Genomic DNA, 21,963 nt, shown 5'->3' with positions numbered 1-21,963 from the left:
TCACAATACACTTAAATTATTTACGTGTTTACTTACTTTGCACACTGTTTCATCACGAGCAGAATGTGATGCTTCATCATGACAACAGAACTCTCCTGCAGCTCTGTGCTGATTGAAACCATCTGTATCAATGGTTTCCTTCAATTATTTTCTTTATGCAAAGGCAAGCCAAACGATAATGACTTTCCCTCACATTTACAAATGAAGAACCTTTCCAGCTCCTTAAGTGAACCAGCGACTGCAAAAAATGTATAATTGATTACTTCTAGAAGTTAATCAAATTAGCAGTTGGTTCTACTTCACTTTAAGTTCATTGATTCTACTATTTCTGTCATGTTTTATGAATTCTTTGCAACTTCTCTGTGCATCATATCCTTATCTAAAATGAAATTGGACACAGTTTTAGGAATCAATTCAAATCAGAGGAATGCAGCTGCAGGCAATCTCAGCACTTGTTTTGATTAACTGACCATTTTTGGTGTTGTTTTTGGTGTGTCTGGAAAATTTATTAAAGTATTTGTCACAGTAATGGCCCACCCAACAATGATGCTGGTATTAGTTTGAAGAAGTGGATCAGTGCCAAATCACCATTATATATATCCTTGAGACACTGTTTACTTGAAGTTAACATGTTTTCTTTGCTTGAGTAATTTTTTTTCATAATCAGAAACAACTGAAGTGTCAAATCTTCGAAATATTTTTGACATGATTGCACTTCATATAAATGAATGATTAATTTTTTTTTGTTTTACTTCAGCCAGTCAGCAATGCTGAAAGTGCAATCTGCCACTGGTGGAATCTGGAGATTCCCATTATTGTTGATTGCCACTGAGCCACAGGTAGACGATGTGATCAATATTGAAGCATTAGGACTAAATAAGGAATCTGTGGTTTGCTTCAGGCTAACAAGCCAGACAAGGTATTGTCACAATTTCCAATTACTTTCCGTACTGTAAAAGGTTTATGCCCCAAGTGCTCTAGTAAGTTTTTTAAGCAAAATGTATATAAAACAAACAACTGATTTTTGAATAAATGATGGACCAGATTTTGGCATAACCCCCTCTAGGGATTCTGTACCTGTGTGAACATGGGCCTTTCATAAATCTTCAGCTTTAAGGGGTGAAGGGAATTAATGAAGAATGCAGAGTCTACCAAAAACTGTCAGTTCGAATAGTTGATTCAATGTCAAATTGAATTTAGGAAGTGGAATGAAGAGAGGGAAGAAAAGAATTAAGGGCTTAAAAGAGATAAATGAGAGTAGAATTTTTTTACAATTTTTTTAAAAATCAGCAGTAATTAAAACCTGAAGGAATGGGAATTGAGCTGAGATTTCATGCTCCATGAACTAAGTGTTGTAGTTGCCTTCTTGGAGTGTGACTGACTTCCTGTCACCAGACCAAACTAAACTAGCAACTTGAGAACTGACTTGTGAGCTTCTTGGTAAATTGAGTGCCTCAATGGTGAAATTCTGTCCCACTGGAAGCTGTTGGTTAATCACGTACCAGCAGTTTCTAAGTCCTTGTGATCATCCCTAGAAGCCCAGTCTTCAGAGGATCCAAAGCTGAGTTGGTAGCTTGACTTGACTCTCACAGGGTGGAAAATTATTGAGAAAGGAGTGTCAGAGGACCCAGAAGCAAATGGGTGGCCTTCAGTAGCTGTTCTATTGGTCTAACTCTTCCCAAGGTTGGCTCCAGATTGAGGTAAATGGAGCAACAGTCTGCAACCCAGCAGACTGGTCACCCTAACTTCCTAGTTGGTAAACCAGACATTTTACTCCTTAGCTGGGAAAGCAGGTATTCAGACTGGTAGTGGCTGGAAGTCCTGCAGTGGCTGTTAATTGATCAATTAAGTCCCTTAATTGGTAATGAGTTGGAAAGGTCACTGATGAACATTCCTGTTTAAAACTTAATGCCTAATAGTGAAGTAGAAAATGTCTCTCCAGGGCAATACCCCGAATTATTTGGTCTTCTCATCACCTTTCTTGCCATCTCTATATAGCACATAATTGCACTCTTCGTACTTGTAAAACCTAATTTTTATTGCCAGATAAGTTGGTTGTTGGTCATCAAAAATAATCACTGTTTAAAATATACTGACACTACAATGGTCAAAGGCTAACCTTTCACTGGCATGTTTAGAGAGTATCCTCAGCAACCTCATGCTATTCACTATGTTTTAATGCCTGGTCATTCAGTGAGATGTAAAGATGAAGGAGGACCTGGAGGAGAAGGGCAACTCAGATAGCAAGTTCCTGTTTTCTGTATTTAATTGCATGTGTATGATGACTTGAATTTATTGTCCAATTTGTACGTTAGTTGTGGTGACACAAATAGTCACTTACTGGTATGGAACTTGAATATTATTGAAGAAAAGAGACATGTTACTGTAGTTTCCTGTCCTGCCTTAATTGGGCCAAGTACATAAGCATTAAATTACAAAAAGCTACAACTATAGGTTCCCCAAGCCTCTTGGTAATTCAAAGAAAGCACAAGATTTGAACATATTCCTTTGCAGAAATTAGGTCCTTGCATATGAATGCATTATGCTTCTAAGAATGAAATCAACGATGTTACAAGTTAAACTGATTATCTTAAATTGGTTATTAGTGTAGCTATCAGCACATGTGAGGTTGGTCAACACTTGCAGATCAATTGCAGTACTAAATCTAACAGCTGATGTTTTGTTTTGGGTTTTGCAAGGATTGGCTGGTTGAGCATGGTCTGTGTTCTGCCTATTGCAAACAACCAATGAAACATGCTATTTTGATTTGATCAGTCGATTGTTGGGACATGCAGGAGAAAGTGATGGACTGCAGATGCTGAAGATCAGAGTCAGTTGTGTGATAGACAGAATGTCTCTTTCAGTTAAAGTTAAAAATCACACAACGCCAGGTTATAGTCCAACAGGTTTATTTGGAAGCACTAGCTTTCAGAGCACTGCTCCTTCATCAGGTGGTTGTACCTGATGAAGGAGCAGTGCTCTGAAAGCTAGTGCTTTCAAATAAACCTGTTGGACTATAACCTGGTGTTGTGCGATTTTTAACTTTGTACATCCCAGCTAACACTGGCTCCTCCAAATCATGTCTTTCAATGAATACCAACCTATTAGTGGATAATACCTCTCATGTCACCACTACATAGTTCCAAAGTGAAATAGTTTATTTAATCTGTTGTTCAAATTTTTGCACTACTTTGTTTTTACAAAGTAAGGTGAGGTAGAATGATCCTTTTCATGTCCAAATGTGGCAACCTTTGGCCCATTCGTAAGTTAGTGGAATATAGAGTGAGTATTGACCTGATTAGGATAACCATAGCCTAGCAGGATAACATTTCTGAATAAAGCTTGCAAAGTGAGCAAATGTTTTAGACTCAGTTTTCAAGACTGCTGGTGAGGCCAGTGTTGTAGTTAGTGGATTCTTTGAATTCCAAAATGTACATTGACCAGTGAGAGTAGGCTTACTGTAGACAATGGGGAAGAGCTCTTCAGTAGATTTGTTTGCAAGTACATAAAGGAAAAAGTTTGCATTAGAATGAAGTCCTCAAGAATGGATCTTAACATGTGATGGAGTGCATTAAAATGTCTTAACAACAAATTTAAGACAATCAGGTGAGCTCACAATGTAGCTCTTTTATGTTTGCTCAAAACACAGCATACGTTAATACACAAGGATCAGTTCTCACAAACAGAAGGAATATGTTTAGGTGTTCCACCTTTTTTGAACTATTCAAAGGACTGGGAAACCTGTTGTTCTCTGCTAGTAAATCAAAGTCCACTTGCTGACCCATGAGCACCCTTTTGATCCTGGAGTAGCAATTGTCATGACTGTTTCACAGTGACTCAGTTAGCCTCACTGTTACATGTATAGTATAACTAATGTATTGAATTTAATTCTTCTGTGAGTACTGTAGTAGCTTCCTTATTGTCATGTTGTATTATATTATGAATTTTCAGTCAATGCTTCAAACTTTTGGACACTGAATATTAAAGTGACCATTGCAAATGCTGTGATTTTTGACATTTGAACTCCAGTCCATCTGAGTCTCAGGAAAAAAAACCTAATTAGATAACAACATTTACAGCCACCTGGGAATTCACACATGCATTTGCTTGGGGATAGATTATCAATAAGTGACCCACAGCTTTCTAGCCAGGTGCTCCTTATGTTTGACCATGGACAAAAGACGACATGTGTAATGTAAATGTGAATGCATCCCCATCAACTATCCACTATATTTTGCCGATCTCTCATCTAAAATAAATTGGATACATTTCTAAGTGTCAAATGATTGTATTGCATGAGTAATCGACATACAATCACTTTTTGGACACAAGACTTTAAACTGATATAACTCACACAATGAGGACTATTTTGTCCTCTGCTTTTTCAAAGCAGTTTTCCCCCAGACAGAGTCCCAGCAGAAATCCATCAAACTCACTGCACGTCCTTTAAGTAGCCATGGTAATAAACAGGAGTACTTGAAAGTAGGAGGGGGAGTCTTCCCAACCCTTTTCAACTTCATATTCAGCTGGGAGCAAAGCTCCTATAAATTTGATGAGAACAAGCCTCACAACTTACTGAAACTTCTCTGCTTTACAAGAGGTCCACTTCAAGTAAAACATCAACTCATTTAAGAATGTACAGTCCTGCTACAAAAGAAATGGTGACATTCGTGAATTTCAATTATGATTTTTCTTAATCTGCATTTAGTCTTTGTGTGTGTGAGGCAATGTATGAGAGTTGCTCTCCAGCGAAAATGTGTGATAATAAATTATCTCCTTTGTTAATTTTCAAAAGAAGATTGTTGCTGTAGTTATTTACTTTGGGACAATCACATTGAGGGTAGGAAAACACATGTTCCTCACCTATAAGATGTATTGATCATTAGCAGTAAGAAAATGCACAATTTCTGTCTATAACAATATGCACATCATCCTCTGCTAGTGTTATGATGCTTTCGTGATGTTAACAGAATATCTATGTAAAAATTGCAACATTGAAAATAGGCCATTTGGTCCAATTGATCTTTGTTGATGATTTTATATTTCATAAACTACAATAGGAATTATATTTTTCTATCCTGCTTTATATACTTTAATTTCCCTTTAATAAACCAATTAGATGTCCTATTCTAAATGTTGACATGGTATTTTCTTTAACTAACTCCACAAGTGCGCCTTAGCAGTCTTGCAGGTCTCTGAGTGGAAAATGTTTCTCCTGTTATCACTATTTAATTTAAATGCATCTCCCCTGTGCCACCCTCTCGCACAGAATAAATGTTTGCTTCTACCTACACTAGTACATCTTTTCATGTTTTTGAACGCTGTACCTCTCTTCAATGACGTCTTAATTTTCTCTGAAAAACTAGCATTGTTTTCATTAGAACATTGTTGAATTTTTTCTTACCATTATGAGTCTGTCAACCTTTGTCTCAATGTTCTTCTTGCATCACGGAGGACAACCCTGCGCACAATATTCCAACTTTGACCTTACTTAGTATTTATATAGACTTCATCATTACTTTGCCACTTTTGTATTCTATATTTCTTTCTGTAAAGAATTGCATTCCATTTTTATGGCTACTTGAGGTAAATTGAAGACAGTGCGATGAAACTAATTATCAGCACTTGATTTTCTGTCATGTAAGCATATTCTTGCCAACTTTGAAAGTTATTTTAAACTCAACCAAACACAAAATGTACAGTATGTCTTGAGTCAAAAGACTATCAGAATTAACTTATTTGCTAGCCTCACAGTCAGGAACAAAGTTTTATTTTAGCTTTCTGATCTGGTACCAAATTTTAACTTTCAAAAATTTATGTGGAATACAGAAGTCTAAGTATTCATTTTGTTAGAAAATTTTATTCACTATTACTCCAGGTTCTTAACTCTCTTTGTCTTTATACTGTACGTTGCTTTGTATTTGTACATGCGATATTGACATAAGTGGCTGGGTCAACACTTGTTGCCTACGTTAAAGTGTCCTGGAACCGAGTAACTTCCTCCGGCATTTCACAGGGCAGTTAAAAGCCAGCCACATGACTGTGGGACTAGAGTTAAATGTAGGCCCGGTGAGGTATGGACAGAAAATTTCCTTCCCTAAAGGACATTAGTGAACCAGATGGGTTTTTATGACAAGTGATAGATGGTCACCATTAGATTAGTCTTTTATTCCAGATTTTTATTGAGTTTGAATTCCATCTGCTACAGTCAGATTTGAAATGGTGTCCCTAGAACATTAAACTAAAGCAAAGATGAAGTCACTGGCCTTGAGAAGTTAACTCTGCATGCTCCCTACAGATGCTGCCAGAATTGCTGAGTTTGCCAACAATGTGTTTTTGTTCCCAGAACAGTAGCCTGGGCTTCTGAATTGATGGTGCTAATAATCTCTCCAAATTTCACATTAATTTGTGTTCTGCCCTGGATTTAACAAAAGATGTCATAGTAATTCTGCATTTAATAAAGTAGGCCCGAAGTTCCATTCATGCCCCATGGATACATTCCTCTTTGTACAGATCATTATGCATTGGATGGACAACTCAAACTATCACTCTTTGGTGAAGTGGCACACTTTACATACTCACTGTAAAAATAATATAGAATAATAAAATCCCTGTTGTTTGGATATTCTTTCAAGTATGGCAATAATTTTATCACTTGTATCCTCCAGAAATACTAATTAGGTCTCTTGTTCTCCATCCTTTCTTGTTCATCACTCTCCCATAATAATAACTTAAAATTTTGTTCCTATAGCAGCATCATTCTTGCTGCTGAGAATTCTTTGCCTTAGATGGTGATAGTCATAATCTTCCAATGATCTTAAATTGCACAGATGACTTCAAGCATATCTAAAGCCGACTACACTCGCTACAAAAATAGCATCAATTATTTTTTTTTTCCTGGCTTCAGCGATAGCTATTTGAGCTTTGCCTTCTTCTGTTGTAAACCTCATCACTTTATTGATTCACAAACTAACACATGACAGAAGGAGGCCATTTGAACAGCTGTATATTTCAAGGAGGTGCAATGCCCTAATGGTATTATCACTAGATTATTAATCCAGAGACCAGGTAATGTCTGGGGACCCAGGTTCAAATCCCACCATGGCACATGGGCAAAGAAGCCTCCAGCTAATTACTATGTACCTACCTCTCTCAGCTGATGAATCAGTTCTTCTCATGTGGAACAATGCTTGGAGAAAGCACTGAGGGTGGCAAGGGTGCAAAATGTACTCTGGCTGGGGATTTCAGTGTCCACAATGACTTGGCATCAGCACCATTGATCGAGCTAGTCAAGTCCTAAAGGACACCTCTGCTATATTGGATTAGCAGCAGGTAGTGAGACAACCAACCAGAGGGAAACCATATTTGACCAATCTGCAGATGCATCTAGCTATGACAGTATCAATGAGAGTGACCATTGCACAGACCTCGCCTTCACATATCTTGTATTGTGTGGCACGAGCACTAACTTAAATGGGCTAGGCTTCAAACAAATTGAGTATCTCAAGACTGAGCTTACATAAGGTGCTATGGGCCATCAATAGCACATGGGGACACCACCACCTGCAAGTTCCCCTCGAAGCCACTCATTGTGCTGACTTAGAAATATATGGCTGGATCAAAATTCTGAAATTCTATTCCCCAGCAGCATTGTGTACCTACTTCTCAGTACATGAACTGCAGAGGTTCAAGAAGGCAACTCACCATCAACTTCTGAAGTGCAACCAGGGATGGACATAAATGCTGACCAGCCAATGATGCCCACTCCCATGGGTGAATTTTAAAAAAATGAAGATCAGCAGTTAGTCCCATTCCTGTATACTTTTCCATTCTGACCAGGAATATTTATTTTTTTAAGCATTTATTCAATTCCCTTTAGGAACTTAATAATAGGCCTGTCTCCACTATCATTTTAGGCAGCGCATATCAGATCATTAAAACTAACTGCTCAGAAATAGATCCCACACAGTCACAGCCAAGCTGCTTTATTCACAAACTTATGGAAAATAGGCATTTTATTTTTGTGAATGGACAAGCCTTTTTGAAACAAAATAGATTTGTGAGGTTAAGTTACTTTTTTTTTTGCTTTTGCCAATATACATGGAACTGCCCAAGACTGGAAGTTAGATTGAATGTCTGGACAGGACATTAAACTGTAAATGACCTTTCAGAACATTTCATTGAGAAGATATTGCAATGCAAAAGATCTTTTGGATAAAATGGCTGCCAATATTCAAATACCTGCAAAAGCTAGTTCACAGTGATCTTGCAGACTTTGTGGTTGTGGAATGGAATTCTGCAAAAGACTGAAAAGAAACACATTTTCACAAGGAGATGTAAATAGATGAAAGTCAAACACTTCTATTTACACAAGGGCTTCACTTTTTAAAAAATGTTCATTATATGATCACTTATGAATTATCTTTGAAAGTGCACGTACAAACCACACCACTCCCTGTACATCCATGACTGTGTTGCCAAATTCTGAACAAACCCATCTACAAGTTTGTTGATGATTCCAGCATAGTATGATGGATGGGTCAGGATACAGGAAGGAGCTAGAGGGGTTAGTGATGTGATGCAATGATAACAATCTCTGTCTCAATGCCAGCAAAACTAAAGAACTGATTAATGACTTCAGAAAGAAAGGAGGAGCACACACCCCGCATCTACATCAACGAAGCCGAGGTTGAGAGGGTGGAGACAGTCAAGTTCCTAGGAGTGATAATAACCAACAATCTGTCCTGGACTTCCCATGTAGATGCGATGGTCAAGAAGGCACAACAATGCCTCCTTCCTCGGGTGGCTCAGGAAATTTAGTCTGTCCATAAGGGCTCTCACCAAGTTTTACAGATGCACCATAAAAAGCATACTATCCAGGTGCATAATGGCCTGGTATGGCAACTGGGTTGGCAAGACTGTAAGAAACTATAGAAGGTTATGTGCACAGTCCAGACCATCACAGAAGCCAACCTCCCATCCATGGATGCCATTTACACACCTCGTTGCAGTGGAAAGACTGCCAACATCATCAAAGACCCAACCAACCTGGTAATGATCTCTTACAATCCCTTCCATCAGGCAGAAAATACAGAAGCCTGAACACACACATCAGCAGGTTCAAGACCAACTTCTTCCCTGCTGTTATTAGACTGATGAATGGACTCTCTAACTTCAAATAGTGCTGATTTTGTTAATGTGATCTTGCCTAGCACATGGTTTAACCTGTATGCCTTACTCTGTCCAAGATTTTTTTCACCCTATGATCTGTATGCCCTTGCTCACTATGATCTGCCAGTACTGCTTGCAAACAAAGCTTTTCACTGTATTTAGGTTCACGTGACAATAAATCAAATCAATCAAAATCATTCAGCATTAATTTGGCAAAAATCGAGTTATTCAAACAAGATTTTTCTTTCGCAAGTCTGTGCTGGCTTTAATTTATCCATCCATATCACAAAATGTTAATGTACCAATTAATTTTGTCTCTAAAAGTATCGCATCATCAATGCCGGGTTAGTTGACCTGTAATCATGGCTACTAAGAGTCTCATTCCACCTCTTTACATGCAGCAGAGAGAGACCCAGGCCAAGCCTGACAGTCTTTACTGGACTGCCTGGTGTTGTACAAGAGGATGGACCTCAAGAGATCCCCTTTGCCCATTGGAAGATCCCTCCAAGCCATATTCCTTTTGTAATAGCAACACTCAGCAGCCTAGCTTTCAAACCAAACCTTCCACCTGCCTCAGAGCCTCTGCAGAGGTTGCTAGCCCAGTCCCTTCAGTCCAGCTTCCATAACCACCTCCTCTTTGCAGACCAACTATTTTCCCAGCAGTGGGACTGCTTGATGGCCCGCAACTCTCTAAGCAAAGGCATCATGCCCAGGTGAAACAGGGGTCTCACCCTGAGACAATGAATGCCCCATAGAGCGTAAAATGGCTGTAGGGACAACATGCTTAATTGTTGGTGGGATCCCATTCGACATTAGGGAAGCATTCTGGGGAACATGGTGTCCCTTAGGTCCAGCCCCCTTACATCTAGGACCTTCCTGATTTGTGCATAAACTTCCATTTCTTCATTGTAACTAGGTTTATGGATCGTTGTCTCCCCAAGGATTGCAGCAGTTCTGAACAGCCCACGACTACCACCTCAGGGTAACTAGTGATGGTCAGTCATCGTGGCCATGCCAGAAATGCTGACACCCTGAGATCACATTTTTAAACATAAGTATTATTAAATCATTCAGATTTTCTGTAGATCAAATGAAATTAAGTGAGATGTTCAACCTCGTGAATAACAACCGATCATTCTTATAGAATTCAACAAACCTAAATAGAGAACAAAACAGAAGTTGCTGGGAAAGCTTAGCAGGTCTGAAAACCTAAATATGGGATATTAGTTCTCACTAACTAGTGTTCTACTTCTCATTCTGTGCCTTTTAGGTATCCCATGCCCTTCACAGCACACTTTCTACCTTGTAGTGATCAGGCTTTTGTGGTATCACCTCAAGCTGGTGAACTGCTTCCACTTGGCTCCACTGGGACTCTATTCACTGTTGGATTTACCCCACGTATGTACAGCAAAAAGTACAAGGCAAAACTGCTGATTCAGGTGAGTCCAGTAGGTATTTAATTTTAATTTTAATAAATTGCACAATGCCTCTCAGAACTGCTCATAAATAATTGAAATACTGAGCAGAGTTTTCAGTGGCTACAGGGACAGAAATCAAGTTGATGTTTTGAGCGACAGATCTTTCGCCTGTTGAAGCAACTGATTCAGAAATTCCGTTTGCCAGGTGGTTTTTTTCTGGAGGGTAGACTGGAGTTGAGCATTGTGAACATGAGCCGAATCCATGGGGATTGCTGGAAAATTGAACTTTCCTCAGGGCAATCTGCAAGTTTATGAAAGTATCCCTCAGTGAAAGATTTTGGAGGGTTCCAGCTCAGTTTAGTTTAATAGTTAATCAGGAACAGTGAGAGAATTAAAAACCTTATTTTAACTCTGAGTAACTGTCAAATGGAACCTCTAACTCAACAGTGATCACTGAAACCACACCACCTCAACTGCTGACACTCCCCAATCCAACACCTCCACCCTTGACCTGATCTCCTCCTCAACCCATCCTCAATCTGACATCAACAACCCCTCAACCTGACTCCACTGGACATGACATCCCCCCCCCCCCCCCCCAACATAATATACCCCATAAATTCTGTGACCTTCCACAACCCAACACCACTCCCTTCCTCATTGACACCTACATCCATGGTCTGATTTACCTAACACTCATTGAACCCCACCAATAGCCAACATCTTCCCACTACCCCCCTTCCGGTTACAAAAACCCTCATGACCCGACACCCAGCACCTTCCCTATTCTGAAATCCACCACCTCCCCCAGCCTGAACCCTCCTCCTCTAACCTGACATATTAGCTTCATTCCAACCCTATCGAACCAACACCCTGCCTCTATCCTGCTGCCTGACCTGACAAGCTCCTTCCACCCTACTCCAGACCCCAAGCCCTCAATCTAGCCTCAGCACTCATCCATCACCTGACATTCTAGCCCCTAGCCTACCTTCCATTCACCCCTTCCCCCACCTTCAACTGGGACCTGACCTATATGTCCAAAGTGGCTGCTGGACATTTAAACTACAAAATATGGCACACGTATTGCTGAGAAAGGATTGTGGTTTCCACAATGATTCTCTCTGCTGCCAGTCGTGGGCCTTCCTAGATTGGTCTCTGCTGTTTCATCACAAGAAGCTATCAGGAACTGCGGGGGGAGAAGTGAACAAAATATGAGTGTGTATTTCTTTCTGGCTGATCTGCCTCAGAAAAAGGTTTCTGATCATAAAATCTGGGCGAAACATTTTGTTTTTAGTCTTTTCAGTTACTGCCAAATGTGCTATGGTTTCTAGCTCTTTGTTTCTTGTTCAGCTTTCAGCATCAGCAGTATTTTGAATTTGTGACAGCAATATCTGATCATTTGGTTTAAAAAGCACATTTTGTTTTGATACAAGCATATTTGTTTTAAAAATGAATCCTATACCTATTGGCTATTGAATATGAGCATTAATAACTGGAACAATCATCACGCCAAATTAAGGTTAACTCTAACCTTCTCTCAGCAAAAGCCTTGAGTCTTACTCCCAGAAGAGTACCATGTTACTTTGCAATTTCTTCAAGTGAAATTGCAAATATAATGCCGCAAGTGTGGAAAGTGGATGCATTTCGAACTGCAGACTTCCATCTGCTAAGAAGCTATTTGCATTTGAATTAATTCATTTAATTTAGGACATTTACAATCATCAGACAAATTAAAAGTACTTCATCCAGTATTCTAAATTTGGATCCAAACCTATATTCCAAAGCCTAAAACTAAATGTTAGCTTCCTACAATACCTAGCCCTATCTTTTATGAAGATAATATGATTTGATTAATATGTGCACTAACATAATATAAAATTGCACTGTGCCTGTAAGGCTGTCTTTGGGACATAAATATGCATTAGAGTTCAGAGAATCTCAACAAAAATGTGTTTTGTGGGATTTATGACCTGAATATAGGGTGCCTTAAGCCACACACTTCATAGTAATGTGTCAGAAAATGTTCCTGCATTACATCGTCCACTCCTTAGGTGACAGAAACACAAACACACAAAATCAAACTATAGGGCAGTGGTAACTAATAGTGACAGATACCTGCAGCCCTGCAGTTAAGTCCAAAATAACTGGCCTGGTGTATCGATTTTTAATTGTTTCCTTACATTAATGTTTTCATTGAGGGGAATGAAGTGATTTTGTTTTTCCAAATTTAATTTCAGCTCGAGCTTGTTAATCTATGAGGACAGACCGATGTAGCCATCAAAACTATTGATTAAGCTACAGAAATGTGTTTGAGTTTTTACCCTCCCCTGTGCATTAAGTATATGGCTGCCTTACTGTGCAGGATTCTATTTACTATTTTGATCAAGAATTAGCTAGCCTGAATGCTGAACAGGTTCAGTGTTCTCTTTTTCCCAGAAGTGGGGGTGACTAATGAAATATGGCATAAAATCAGATTTTCCACTTACTTGGAGCCATTTATAGAAGCTTCAATTTGCATAGATGGGAGTATCAGAGACACATTTGGTCCCAAAATTCTCATTTAATGATGTTATTATCAGCTATTCTGGAGGGGTGCTCTGCAAAGCTCAATCTATTCATATTTCATTGGCAAATATATCCATTGACCGCTTTTGGTGTGAAACTCATGTCAAACAGTTATGTTGTTCTGCGTAGCTTTTCAAAACTTAGGCTTTCCTCAGGATTTCGACCACAGCAGCCAAGCAGGATAAAAGCTACCATCTTTGTTGTGCCTCAGTCTCCACATTAAAGGCATTGAAGGTATGCCTGTGAGAAATGCTAATGTTTGAATACCCTGACTGCAATTGGGAGTGAAGGTGTCATGGTTTCTCCATTTTGCAGGAAGCCAAAAGAAATTCAAAGGCTATCTGATTTGAATTCCAAACTACTCAGTCTCCTGGGTATAAGATTCCTCACTTCTATTGTCTCATTTGATGCTGAAACTGGTTGTGCTTTAATGTTAACTGTAACTTGTGACAGCGAAAGCAGGATATATGAGATTTCAGTACCAATAACCTATCAAGCTATTCCCTATGACATGCTTGGCCATGCTTGCGAATGAACTATGATCACAATTACATCTGCTCATTGCTAGAGGAAGTTGTCACAAGCCATCCCTGTCATGGACAACCTTGTTCTCAAAGGAGAAAATGAGGTCTGCAGATGCTGGAGATCAGAGATGGAAATGTGTTGCTGGAGAAGCGCAGCAGGTCAGGCAGCATCTAGGGAACAGGAGAATCGACGTTTCGGGCATTAGCCCTTCTTCAGGAATGAGGAAAGTTTGTCCAGCAGGCTAAGATAAAAGATAGGGAGGAGGGACTTGGGGGAGGGGCGTCGGAAATGTGATAGGTGGAAAAAGGTCAAGGTGAGGGTGATAGGACAGATTGGGGTGGGGGCGGAGAGGTCGAGAAGAAGATTGCAGGTTAGGGAGGCGGTGCTGAATTTGATGGATTTGACTGAGACAGGCTGGGGGGAGGGGAAATGAGGAAACTGGTGAAATCTGAGTTCATCCCTTGTGGTTGGAGGGTTCCTAGCCGGAAGATGAGGCGTTCTTCCTCCAACCGTCCCACAGCTACCTGGACTACACCTCCTCCCATCCTGCCCCCTGCAAAAACGCCATCCCATTCTCCCAATTCCTTCGACTCCGCCGCTGACTCCCACAGCTACCTGGACTACACCTCCTCCCATCCTGCCCCCTGCAAAAACGCCATCCCATTCTCCCAATTCCTTCGACTCCGCCGCATCTGCTCCCAGGAGGACCAGTTCCAAAAACGCACATCCCAGATGGCCTCCTTCTTCAAGGACCGCGATTTCCCCCCCCCCGACGTGATCGACGATGCCCTCCACCGCATCTCTTCCACTTCCCGATCCTCCGCCCTTGAACCCCGCCCCTCCAACCGCCACCAGGACAGAACTCCACTGGTCCTCACCTACCACCCCACTAACCTCCATGTACAGCGCATCATCCGCCGTCATTTCCGCCACCTCCAAACGGACCCCACCACCAAGGATATATTTCCCTCCCCTCCCCTATCAGCATTCCGTAAAGACCACTCCCTCCGTGACTCCCTCGTCAGATCCACACCCCCCACCAACCCAACCTCCACTCCCGGCACTTTCCCCTGCAACCGCAGGAGGTGCAAGACTTGCGCCCACACCTCCCCTCTCACCTCCCTCCAAGGCCCCAAAGGAAACTTCCATATCCGCCACAGATTCACCTGTACCTCCACACATATCATCTATTGCATCCTCTGTACCCGATGTGGCCTCCTCTATATTGGGGAGACAGGCCGCCTACTTGCGGAGCGTTTCAGAGAACACCTCTGGGACACCCGGACCAACCAACCCAACCACCCTGTAGCTCAACATTTCAATTCCCCCTCCCACTCCACCAAGGATATGCAGGTCTTTGGACTCCTCCATCGTCAGACCACAGCGAAACGACGGTTGGAGGAAGAACGCCTCATCTTCCGGCTAGGAACCCTCCAACCACAAGGGATGAACTCGGATTTCACCAGTTTCCTCATTTCCCCTCCCCCCAGCCTGTCTCAGTCAAATCCATCAAATTCAGCACCGCCTCCCTAACCTGCAATCTTCTTCCCGACCTCTCCGCCCCCACCCCAATCTGTCCTATCACCCTCACCTTGAACTTTTTCCACCTATCACATTTCCGACGCCCCTCCCCCAAGTCCCTCCTCCCTATCTTTTATCTTAGCCTGCTGGACAAACTTTCCTCATTCCTGAAGAAGGGCTAATGCCCGAAACGTCGATTCTCCTGTTCCCTAGATGCTGCCTGACCTGCTGCGCTTCTCCAGCAACACATTTCCATCTTTGTTCTCAAAGGAGTCAATTGTCTGTTTTGTGATCAGAGCTAAATAATGTGTTGTTGTTGTAACACTTATGCATCATTATTGCATAGGATTACACCAATCACTATTGTTAATTGAATGGAAGTCTTTGCTTATGTTGAGGCTTCACCACTATGATCAGGGTAATCTAGGACATGTTATACCTTAGAAAACCTGAGAAAAACTATGTCCAGTTGCCATTGAAAAAGTGACAAAGTTATTTAGTCTGCCAAAAAAATTGCCAATTTCCTTCTTTATTTTTGTATAAGGTATAGATTAACTGATGTTATTGATGTCCCTTTTGGGAAAACTAGAAAAAAGTAAAATAAAGAGTTCAGAGATTCTATTACCATTTTATTGCAAAAGGTAATGCTTTGTTGTCCCTGGAGATTGCAGATGTAGGTCATCTTTCAGCAGGTGACATAATTCTATCACTTGCTCCTTGCTGAAGATTAGTCTCCATACAAAATGTTCCGATTTTCAGAACTGTATACTATATTCAGATGTAAGACTAGGTACAGTTTTCACTTCAAACAACTGACTTTCATCTGTGTGTATTCCAAAAATATAGCTAGGAGATGAGAAAGCAGAAACTATGTGAAATTGTGGTGATGACTATTTACGTGGCCTTGAAGTTGCATGCTGTTCTTGTTGGTTTGGTGATAAGTTAGAGGATCTCATTTTTGCAAATTGGTAAAGATGCTAATTTTGCCCATGTTCTACTCCAAAACTGATGTGCTTGAAGCAACTTGGGCTTTTCTTGTAATTCATCTGATAAGTAGTCCATGCAGTTAATTTGATTAATTTGAAACCACAACATTTTCATAAAAATTCCTTCGTGGGATGTGGGTGTTGCAGTCTGGGCCAACATTTATTGCCCAGCCCTAGTTGTCTGGATAAGGTGCTGGTGAATTGAACTGCTACAGTCCATTAGATGTAGGTAGACCCAGAGGCTGTTATGAAGGGGGTTACAAGATATTCACCCAGTGACACTGAAAGTAGGTCCAACTGAAGTGGCTTACAGTGAAGCTTTCATATAGCGGTGTTTTCATGAATCTGCTGCCATTGTCATGGAAACATATAGCATGGAAACAGGTCCAATTTGTCCATGCTGACCAGATATCCCAAACTCAACTAGTTCCATTTGCCAGTGTTGGTCCATATCCCTCTAAACCTTTCCTATTCATGTACCTGTCCAAGTATCTTTTAAATGTTATAATTGTACATGCCTCTACCACTTCCTCTGGCAGCTCATTCCATACATGCATCAGTCTCTGTGTGAAAAAGTCCCCTCTGAGCTTAAACCTATGTTTTCTAGTTCTGGACTCTTCTACTCTTGGAAAAAGACCTTGGCTATTTACATTACCTATGCCCCTCATGATTTTATAAACTTCTATAAGATCACACCTCAACCTCCAACACTCCAGGGAAAAAAGTCCCAGCCCATCCACCCTCTCCTTATAACTCAAGCCCTCCAGTCCCAACACATCCTTGTAAATTTTTTCTCCACCCTTTCAAGTTTAACCACATCCTTCCTTTGGCAGGATGACCAGAATTGTATGCAGTAATCCAAAAGTGGCCTCACTGATGTCTTGTACAGCTGCAACATGATGTCCTAACTCTTTTCTCAATGGTCTGACCAATTAAGGTAACTGTGCCAAATGCCTTCTTCACCCCCCTGTCTATATGTGATGCTGCTTTCAAGGAATGATGAATTTGTACGCCTAAGTCCCCCTGTTCAACAACATTCCCCAGACCATTAACTTTCAGTCAATTTCTGCAGCGCACCTGGTAGATGGTACACACTGTTGCAGGTCAGTTAGCTCAATTGGCTCGATTATGATATAAAGTAATGCGAACAGTGTGGATTCAATTCCTGCACTGGCTGAGGTTACCACAAAAGATTTGCCTTCTCAACCTCTCCGTTCCACTGAGGTGTAGTGACCCTCAGGTTAAACCACAATCAGTCATGTTTTACTAATGAGAGAACAGCCCTGTGGTCCTTTGGGACTATGGTGACTTTACCTTATCTTTTACTGTGCGTAAAGTAGTAAAGGTAGTGAATGTTTGTGGATTTTGGTGCTGATAAAGTAGGCTACTTTGTCTTGGACAGTATTAAGTTTCTTGAGTGTTGTTGGAGCTGCACTCATCCTGGAGAGTGGAGAGTATTCCAAAATAATCCTGACTTGTGCCATCTAGATCGTGCGAGATTCCTAGCCTCTGATCTGCTTTTGTAGACACAATATTTATATAATGTCTTTTGTTTTTGATCAATGGTAAACCTGGACGTTGTTGTTGAAGGATTCAGTGATTGTCAAGGGCTGATGCTTAGATTCTACCTTAGTGAAGATGTTAATTATTTGGAATTTTGTGCTGTGAATGATATTTGCCACTTTCCAACTCAAGGCTGGATATTATCCAGGTCTTTCTGAATTTTCTGAGAAGTTTCCCATTCCTCTTTGCCCTTGAGAAGGTGGTGGTTAGCTGCCTTCTTGAACTGTTGCATCTACATGCTGTAGGTTTACCCACAATGATGAGTGGCTTGAAGGGGAACTTGCTGGCAGTAGTGTTCCCATGTATCTGCTGCCGTTGTCCTTGTGGATTTGAAAGGAGCTGACTAAGGTCCTTTAGTGAATTTCTGCCGTGCATTTGTGGACAGTATACATCACTCCTACTAAGCATCAATAAGGGGTAAAGTACTGACTTGGATTGAAAATTGGTTGGCTGACAGGAAACAAAGAGTAGTGGTAAACACCTCCCTTTCGGAATGGCAGGTGGTGACCAGTGGGGTACCGCAGGGATCAGTACTGGGACCACAGCTTTTTACAATGTATATTAATGGTATTAATAGTAACATTAGCAAATTTGCTGATGATACAAAGCTGGGTGGCAGGGTGAAATGTGAGGAGGATGTTAGGAGATTGGAGGGTGACCTGGACAGGTTAGGTGAGTGGACAGATGCATGGCAGATGCAGTTTAATGTGGATAAATGTATGGTTATCCACTTTGGTGGCAAGAACAGGAAGGCAGATTACTACCTAAATGGAGTCAGGTTAGATAAAGGGGCAGTACAAAGAGATCTGGGTGTTCTTGTACACCAGTCAATGAAGGCAAGCATGCAGGTACAGCAGGTAGTGAAGGCATGCTGGCCTTCATAACAAAAGGGATTGAGTATAGAAGCAAAGAGGTTCTTCTGCAGCTATACAGGGCCCTGGTGAGACCGCACCTGGAAAACTATGTGCAGTTCTGGTCTCCAAATTTGAGGAAAGACATTCTGGCTATTGTGGGAGTGTAGCGTAGGTTCACGAGGTCAATTCCTGGAATGGTGGAACTATCTTATGTTGAAAGATTGGAGCGACTGAGCTTGTATACCCTTGAGTTTAGAAGACTGAGGGGGATCTGATTGACATGTATAAGATTATTAAAGGATTGGACACTCTGGAGGCAGGAAACATGTATCCACTGATGGGTGAGTGCTGAACCAGACGACACAGCTTAAAAATAAGGGGTAGGCCATTTAGGACAGAAATGAGGAGAAACTTCTTCACCCAGAGAATGGTGGGTGTGTGGAATGTTCTGCCCCAGAAGGCAGTGGAGGCCCAGTCTCTGGATTCGTTTAAGAAAGAGTTGGATAGAGCTCTCAAGGATAGTGGAATCAAGGGTTATGGAGATAAGGCAGGAACAGGACACTGATTGAGGATGATCAGCCATGCTCATAATGAATGGTGGTGCAGGCTCTAAGGGCAGAATGGCCTACTCCTGCACCTATTGTCTATTGTCTAATAATAGAGGGAATGTGGTACCAATCAAACAGGCCGCTTTGTTGTGGATGGTGTCAAGCTTCTTGAGTGTTGTTAGAGCTGCCCTCATCCAGACAAGTAGAGAGTGCACTATTACATTCCTGACTATCGCCTTATAGATAATGGATAGGCTTTGGGGAGTCTTTTCACAGAATTCCGAGTCTCTTTTAGTCACTATGTTTGTGGCAAATTCAGTTGAGTTTCTGGTCAGTGGTAATCCCCAGGATGTTGATAGTGGCAAATTTAGTGATGGTAACACCATTGAATGTCAAGGGGCAGTGATTAGATCATTACTAAGTGGAGATGGCCATTGCCTCGGATTTGTCTGGCACAAATGATATTTGCCACTTGTCAGCCCAAGCCTAGATATTGTCAAGATCCTATTGCATTCGAGCATGGACTGCTTCAGTCCAAAATAATGATGAACATTGCACAATCATCAGTGAACATTCTCATTTCTGACCTTATCATGAAGTAAATAAAATAATTAGACCTCGGACGCTATCTTGACAAACTACCATTGTGTCATGGAGCTGAAATGACGAACCTCCAACAACTGCAACCACATTCCTTTGAGCTAGCTATGTCTCAACTGTATGATCAATGTTAAATCTGGATATCGGTATTGAAGGATTCAGTGATGGTAATACTATTGAATGTCAAGGTCTGATGCTTAGATTCTCTCTTGTTGAAGATGGTCATTTCCTGGTATTTGTGTGATGTGAATAATATTTGCCACTTTTCAACCCAAACCTGGATATAGCAGAGCATTTTTTTTTCCCAATTCCCACTGATTGCAGTTTTGCTAGGGCTCTTTGATGCCACACTCAGCTGAATGTGGCTGTGATGGCAGTGAGTTTCACTCTCACTCTCAACCCACCTCACACTCACTCTCACCTCACTCTCACCTCACCTCACTTCACTTCACTCTCACCTCACCTCACTCTCACTCTCACCTCACCTCACTCTCACCTCACCTCACTCTCACCTCACCTCACCTCACTCTCACCTCACTCTCACTCTCACCTCACTCTCACCTCACTCTCACCTCACCTCACCCTCACCTCACCTCACCTCACATCACTCTCACCTCACCTTACCTCACTCTCACCTCACCTCACTCTCACCTCACCTCACCCTCACCTCACCCTCACCTCACTCTCACCTCACTCTCACCTCACTCTCACCTCACCTCACTCTCACCTCACCTCATTCACACGTCACCTCACTCTCACCTCACTTCATTCACACGTCACCTCACTCTCACCTCACTCTCACCTCACTCTCACCTCATTCTCACCTCACTCTGACCTCACCCTCACCTCACTTCACCTCACTTCACCTCACTTCACCTCACTTCACCTCACTCTCACCTCACTCTCACCTCACTCTCACAATCACCTCACCTCACCCTCACATCACTCTCACCTCACCTTACCTCACTCTCACCTCACCTCACTCTCACCTCACTCTCACCTCACTCTCACCTCACTCTCACCTCACTCTCACCTCACTCTCACCTCACTCTCACCTCACTCTCACCTCACTCTCACCCTCACCCTCACCTCACCCTCACCTCACCCTCACCTCACTCTCACCTCACTCTCACCTCACTCTCACCTCACCTCACCTCACTCTCACCTCACCTCACTCTCACCTCACCCTCACCTCACCTCTCTCTCACCTCACCCTCACCTCACCTCACCTCACTCTCTCACTCTCACCTCACTCTCTCCTCATTCACCTCACCCTCACCTCACCTCACCCTCACCTCACCTCACCCTCACCTCACCCTACTCTCACCTCACTCTCACCTCACTCTCACCTCACTCTCACCTCACTCTCACCTCACTCTCACCTCACTCTCACCTCACTCTCACCTCACCTCACTCTCACTCTCACCTCACTCTGACCTCACCCTCACCTCACCCTCACCTCACCCTCACCTCACTCTCACCTCACTCTCACCTCACTCTCACCTCACTCTCACCTCACTCTCACCTCACCTCATCTTACTCTCAACTCACCTCACTCTCACCTCACCTCACTCTCACCTCACTCTCACCTCACTCTCACCTCACTCTCACCTCACTCTCACCTCACTCTCACCTCACTCTCACCTCACTCTCACCTCACCTCACTCTCACCTCACTCTCACCTCACTCTCACCTCACTCTCACCTCACTCTCACCTCACCTCACTCTCACCTCACTCTCACCTCACTCTCACCTCACTCTCACCTCACCTCACTCTCACTCTCACCTCACTCTGACCTCACTCTCACCTCACCTCACTCTCACCTCACCTCACTCTCACTCTCACCTCACCTCACTCTCACCTCACCTCACTCTCACCTCACCTCACCTCATTCACACCTCACCTCATTCTCACCTCACTCTCACCTCACTCTCACCTCACTCTCACCTCACTCTCACCTCACCTCATCTTACTCTCAACTCCCCTCACTCTCATCTCACTCTCACCTCACCTCACTCTTACCTCACTCTTACCTCACTCTTACCTCACTCTTACCTCACTCTTACCTCACTCTCACCTCACTCTCACCTCACCTCACTCTCACCTCACCTCACTCTCACCTCACCTCACTCTCACCCTCACCACATTCTCACCTCACCTCACTCTCACCTCACCTCACTCTTACCTCACTCTCACCTCACTCTCACCTCA

At 42.2% G+C, this 21,963-nt stretch overlaps 1 protein-coding gene across 1 annotated transcript in view; it reads left to right on the top strand.

Moving 5' to 3' along the window:
* LOC122555067 (cilia and flagella-associated protein 47-like) overlaps positions 1 to 21,963 on the top strand; it is a 497,478-nt gene that overhangs the window by 453,835 nt on the left and 21,680 nt on the right. The window contains 2 exon segments of the mRNA XM_043700727.2: positions 758 to 919; positions 10,442 to 10,610. Of these exon segments, the coding sequence (XP_043556662.2) occupies positions 758 to 919; positions 10,442 to 10,610 (331 nt within the window).

This window comes from Chiloscyllium plagiosum, unplaced genomic scaffold (assembly GCF_037043375.1).
Source record: "Chiloscyllium plagiosum isolate Xiang-an unplaced genomic scaffold, Cpla_swu_hap1 HiC_scaffold_12, whole genome shotgun sequence".
In the NCBI taxonomy this organism is placed as follows: Eukaryota; Metazoa; Chordata; class Chondrichthyes; order Orectolobiformes; family Hemiscylliidae; genus Chiloscyllium; species Chiloscyllium plagiosum.
This window is presented reverse-complemented; position numbering and strand designations above follow the sequence as displayed.